Here is a 6,508-nt window from a genome sequence, read left to right as displayed (position 1 = left end):
AGATGGTTGATTGTTTCACAGACGTGGAAGGCAGGGACTGAAGACCTGTAAAATCCCCCACTGAGCAGATAACTGAGACAGTACTTCCCAGTGATGCACTCTGCTGGCAGACAGTGTGAAATTTTCCTGGAGAAGGCTCAGGCCATCAGTCCCTGGTCCATCTTCTGGCCCCACAGAGATGCTGATCAGAACACCCTCCACAGGGAGAGCATTGCGCAAGGGATTCCCTTTTTAGAAATTCTTCTAAGCCAGTCAGAAGATGACAAGCTTGAAGAAGGAAGGGGATCAGAACCTGGGCAATGTCTTAGAGTGGCTGACCTATCGCTGTGTGTGGTTCACAGTGTTTTCACTAAGACAAAACAGAGGGAGAAAGAAAAACCCTACACCCATACAAACTTTGAGGGAATATTGGAGCTTAATGTAACAGAGACCAGTTGTGCTAGGAAATTTTATTACATTCTCTGAAGGAGTGGCAGGGTTCTGTGTTTGGGCTGGTTTCCGAAGTGCAGTAATTGTCAAGCTCACCAAAAGTGCGACAGAATCACGGAATTACCCTTGGTAGAATGCCGGAATTACTCCTAACCCCTACCCTCATCCTCCGCCTGGACCAGAGAGAGAAACAACTACTTGAGTTTTCAGAAACTATCAAATCTTGGCTCTAGCTCCACATCCTTGGCCAGAGCAGGAAGGTTGGGGTGAGGGACACGGTGAACAAGAACTGCATCCTCACACTGCTCACACTTCCTCTTTCCCCCTTTTGCTCTTGTGTTGGGGTCAGAGGTTACCAGGCAGGGTTCACTAAGGTTGTCAGTGGGAGGATGCGACTCCTCGTGGGTTCCTCCCAGCAAGTTCAGTATTGGGGGCTCCCAATTCCCCTTTCTCCTGCAAGGAAAGACACCACAGCTATGTCATCCTCCTTCAGAGACTGCAGATTGGAGGTCTGTTTTTCCACAAAACCTAGTTCTAAGCCATTTCTAGCAAGTGAGAGTGACTGGAAGCCTAGGGGTGACAGCTGCCCAGGGGGCAGGCTTAAATAGTGACTCCTGCTAGTAGTGAACGAATTCAAATTTCACACAAGGAGGGCAAAACCATGGGCTATTTTCTCCCCTGAATTTTTGCCTATTTTTGGGCCCTAATCAAATTGAGAAAAGCATGACTAAAACACTCAAACTGAAAATATAGTTAGAGATATACACTTTGTAAGACTAACTCGGGAATCTACTGCCCTGCTTCTGCAAGGATAGCGCTCTATAAGGCATGACTTGAAATGAAATCCAAGCACCTTTTATCTATCTGTTTAACTCTGGTGCAGGGGAACAGAGAAGCATTTAAGGTATAAACTAAATTAGACTGTTCCTGAAGAGAACATTTGCTACTCACATTTATGGTGGAAGAAGCAATCTCACAACACAACAAAGCTCTCCTTGTGAGTGAAGCAGGCAAGTCCTGGGTAGGTCTAGACTACAAGGCTCACAGGCTGTATGCCCTAAGCTACTGATGCCCCTTTGTGCCAGAGGCTGTGTTTTGCAGCAAACTCAGTTCAGGCCTGGGAACCCTGAGCTCACCAAGACTCCTAAATAGTCAACTAAAACCCCTGAAATAGCCAGGCCTGTTTCTTTAATCATTAGTATTATTTGTATATCTTTAGGGGGTACAAGTCCAGTTTTGTTACATGGATATATTACCCAGTGGTGAAGTCTAGACTTACCAGAGCAACAACAGGGTGGTAAATAATCTCCCTTGTGCAATCAACAACTATAACCTTGGCAGGTAGGGTGCCTACTATTCATACCGACTACAGAGAGCGTGGACTCCTCTAACTTGATAAAGTATATGAAGCCAGTTATCAATTTATTACCTCTCAGCTCCAAATTCACCCTTCAATATATATATTCTTTGATAATAGAGGGATTCTTTAAGCATCTCTCCTTTAAAGTAACATCAAAGAGCACGATATTACACTTACTTAATAGAGGGCTCTGGAGGGACAGACATTGAAAAAGGAAGCGGTACTTCTATGATTTCTGGTTCTCAGAGTTGTGGAAGTGAGGACATTCAGGATGCTTTGTCCCAGGCCTGGGCCCAGAACAACTGTCCCTCAGCAATCCTGCAGTCCTGGTGTGCCCTGATGATCAGCTTCTTGTGGCCCTCTTGATAGGAACATGCTGTTCTCCATGTTATCTGCCCATTGCTTCTCTCTGCTCACTTGCTCCAGAGCCACAGACACACATACACACACACTCACACGCACACACATGACCAGGTTCGTGTAGTCCTGCCAATACTGCAGCCCTCTCAACACTGAGACCCCACCCGAATCCTGTGCAAGGGGCATTGTTTACCCCATGCTTCCAACTGAGCCAGGCCCCCTAACCCCTACTTCACACCCAGTTACTAGCCACCAGCTATTGCTTGTCCACACTACCATGCTCCAAAGGGTGCCTTCTTGCTTCCTCTGCGACCGTAGACCAGTTCTAGCTCTGCAGACCAGCTCAGTTACTGGCAAACCAGTGGAACTTCTCTGCCATCCAGTGGGTTCTTCTCCAATTAGGTATGAAATCCAGCCTTGGGGAGAGGCTTTCATTCTAAGTTTGTCTTTCCTTGGATACTCTCCCCCAGTCCCAGAAAACCCCATATAGAGTTGTCTTGTAACTATATAAGATATTTTATCATAGTTTAATGATTCTTTATATTAACCATTCTCCTTCTAGATCACTATGTGCTTTCCGTCTTCTGATTGAATCCATATTGCTACAAAACACATGTCTACAGCAAGCATCATTCTTAACGGAGAGTCACTGAAAGCTTTCTCTTTAAGAGCTGCATCAAGTAAGGATGTCCGCTATCACCACTTCTATTCAATAGTTTACTGGGGGTGGTGATGGGGTCCCAGACAGAGCAATAGAGCAAGAAAAAGAAGTAAGATATTTGGAAAGGAAGAAGAAAGACTGGCACTATTTACAGATGATATGACAGTGTATATAAAATTCTACAACGTATTACAGAAAAATTATTAGAATCGACAGAAGAGTTTATACACTTGTAGGATAAAATCTTAATGAACAAAAGCCAATTGTATCCTATTTACAAGCTACAAATTTAGACAGTAAAAATTCCAAACATAGGATTTGCACATTTGCACAATATGAAGTGCCTAAGATAAAAAAGTTGCCTTATCGGAAAAATATAAATTATTACTTGGGCACATTAAAGGAGATCTTATTAAAAGGAGAGACAGACCAAAACCATGAACCAAACATTCGATACTGAGAAGTCAAATCTAAAATATCAGCACAATCTGAATTAGAACCCTAAACTAGCTGTTGGTTGAAGTTTTTATGATGAGTTTGTAATTTAAATGGAATTGAAATGGACCAAAAGTAGCCAAGACACTTTTGAAGAACAAGGTAGAATTTACTGCCTTATCCAAATATCAGAATTGACTATGGATCTGTAGTAATTGAGACAGTGTGGTATTTCAAACAGACAAATAGGGCCAAGCACTTAATAGCGAGTATAGGAACTAGCCCACATATGGGTAGATACTTGATTTATGGCACTGTAAACCAGTTGGCAAAAGGCAGACTTTTCAATAAGTGGTTCACTGAGAAAACTGGATATTCAAATGAATGAACAAATAAATAAATGCAACCCCACTCAACACAATACAAAAACATCAATTGCAGGTGGATTAAGACCTCACTGTGAAGGGCAATAGCATACACATTTTAGAAGAAAATATAGAGAATGCTTTCCTGGCCCAGGGTTTCTTAAAACAGAAAAGATTTCTTAAAACAGATTTCTTAAAACAAAAATGCACTAACCATCAGGAAAAGAATGATGAATTTGACTATATTATAATTAAGATCATCTGTTCACAAAACATAGCACAAAGCAATGGGAAATACAAACAGAACAAGGGAATATTTTGGGCACAGGAATGGACTAATATTTAAAATATTTAACAGGCTTATTAAGTCAGTAAGTACTAGATGAACAATAGAATAGAAACATGGGTTAAAATAGGTAAATTTGAACAGGCCTTCTTCGGAGTAGAAACTTCAAAACGCTCATAAACACGAAAATGTGCTAAAGCTTAATAGTAATTTGGATATTGCCCACCAATAGATTGGCAAAATTTAAATTCTGGCAATACTTGGTGTAGGTGAAGATGTGGAGCAGTAGGGACTCTCCGTGCTGCTGGTGGGATTGACAGCTGGCCCAATCACTACAGAGAACAATTTGGCATCATCTAGTAAAGCTCAGGATGTCCATACCCTATGGCCCTGTGATTCTATTCTTGGATATATACCCTAGAGAGATTTTTACACATGTGTCCTATGAGAAATGTGCAAGAATGTTCATAATAATCACTGAAAAGTAGAAGCAATCCTAATGTCCATCTGCTGTAGAATGGAGTGGTATAATCATACCATAATCACTTTGCTATAAGCATATGCTGGAACAACAGTCAACAATGGAGACAAAGGATCTACTTACTTATAGCTATTATGAACAACATGGAAGAGTCTCTTAAGTATAATAGAGAGTGAAAGAAACAAGTTATAAAAGGAAACATGCCATATGATTCCATTTATACAACTTCATATCAACTCTATTGTTTAGGGATGCGTACAAAAGTGATAAAGCTATAAAGGAAAGCAGTGAAATGATTATTACAAAGTTATGGCAATGACTATATCCATATAGGAGAGTGTGGGTTGTGATTGGGAGGAGCACAGCAGCTGTATCCTGGAAGGCTGGCAGTGGTCTATTGCTTGACCTTGGTCCTGGTTACACAGGTGTCTGCTTTTCTAAAATCTAAACCATATAGATATATTTTGTGCACTCTTCTATACCTCAGATTTGAAAAATGCCTCCTCCAGAAAAAGTAATAGAAAGAAAAGTATGTGGAGTAGAAATGTTGATGAGGTTCAAATACTTATGGATGAAAAACTTGATTTTCAAGAGACCAAGTGTTCACTGTCATTAAAAGAGGGCGAGAGAGCTGGGAGTATTTAAACAACAGGTTACACCTCCCCCCACCCCACCACCAATCTATTCATCACTCTAAGCCTTCTCATCTCAGATATTTCACCCTATATTTGTGTCAATTCCCAACTCAGTCGTGACAGACAAATTGGAGGATTGTCATCATCATTAATAAGATCATTAGGCACCACAGGCCCAGCAAGACTGGGCCACTGCACTTAAATGCGAGTAGGTACACCAGGTTGATTGGACAAGATCGTCTGTGCCTTTTCCTTGACAGAATCCATTGCAGTGAGTGAGGGTTTAACCTAAACACATTTAACTCAGACTCCTGCCCAGAGACCTCCATGTGCTGGAGAAGGCAGAGCAAACTGAGGAATGAATGCCCTCATTGTGCTGTGAGAGTGGACAGGAAATTTATCATGGTACAACCGATGGTGGAAGGGCAAAGAGTTGGTTTAGGTTGTACACTGTATAGGGAGAAGCCAGGAGAAGGTTGGGTTTTTTTTCAGATTTCAATATAAATTGTTTCATCCTCCAGACTTTGCATTTCTAGGCTGAACACTGCTAATCTGTTTTGGCCACATCTCTCACTCATTCTAATCTCTGTATCAGCAAGACAAAAATTGAACTATGGGGCAAATTGTACCGAAGACTTTGCTCAAGACAATTGTGAGTATGGAAGTTGTCCCACGGGGAGGTGGGAGGGGGAAGGACACTTTCAGCAGAAATGCCAGCACTATGGTGGTTTACTGCTGACACAGAGACAGTTTATTCTCTCAGGGATTGTCTTTCATCCATCAGTCCAGCCAGTCAGCCAGCCAGCAAACAAATTTTAACACACAAAAAGTACGAAGCAACATGTCTAACACTGGGAGGGGCTGGGGGTGTTTATTTGGGTATATCAATGAGTCACGGATTAAAATTACTTTTAGTGGATAGATGCCTAGGTGTTCCACAGCATTACTGAACAAGCTGTCGTCATTTCCCTATCACCTCAGAAGACCTCCTTAATTACTTACGTATATTAACTGTAGAACGTATTTATGCATACCAGGCTCTACCTCTGGGCTTTCTATTCTGTTCCGGAGACCCAGTACCAGAATATTTAAATCACTGTGGCGTTAAATACGTTTTAATATCTGATAGGGCCAGTTTCTGCGCATTGCACATTTTTTTTTCCCCTTTCAGGAACGTGTTCAGGCCCGCGGCAGGGGGCGGGGTCGCGCCTCCTCCTCGGCTCTGGTTCCAGCCGAGCCTCTGGGACGCAGAGATGGAAATCCCGAAGCTGCTCCCGGCTCGCGGGACACTACAGGGCGGTCACGGCGGTATCCCCGCGGGTGGCGGCCGGGTCCACCGAGGCCCTGACCCGCCGGCTGGCCAGGTCTCCACGCGCCACCTCCTGCTGCTCCGGGACCTCCAGATGGAAATCCCAAAGCTGCTCCCGGCTCGCGGGACACTACAGGGCGGCCACGGCGGTATCCCCGCGGGTGGCGGCCGGGTCGACCGAGGTCCT

General features: G+C 43.2%; 1 protein-coding gene across 1 annotated transcript in view; it reads left to right on the top strand.

Moving 5' to 3' along the window:
• Positions 1-5,871: 5,871 nt before the first annotated feature.
• Positions 5,872-6,508, top strand: part of LOC105526102 (zinc finger X-linked protein ZXDB-like) — a 3,122-nt gene continuing 2,485 nt past the window's right edge. Inside the window, 2 exon segments of the mRNA XM_011961992.1 lie at positions 5,872-6,398; positions 6,401-6,470. Coding sequence (XP_011817382.1) covers positions 6,266-6,398; positions 6,401-6,470 — 203 coding nt within the window. The 5' untranslated portion in view covers positions 5,872-6,265.

The sequence above is a fragment of the Colobus angolensis genome, unplaced genomic scaffold, assembly GCF_000951035.1.
Source record: "Colobus angolensis palliatus isolate OR3802 unplaced genomic scaffold, Cang.pa_1.0 Scaffold575, whole genome shotgun sequence".
NCBI lineage: Eukaryota > Metazoa > Chordata > Mammalia > Primates > Cercopithecidae > Colobus > Colobus angolensis.
Note: the sequence above shows the minus strand (reverse complement) of the source record. Positions and strands in the feature narration are given on the sequence as shown.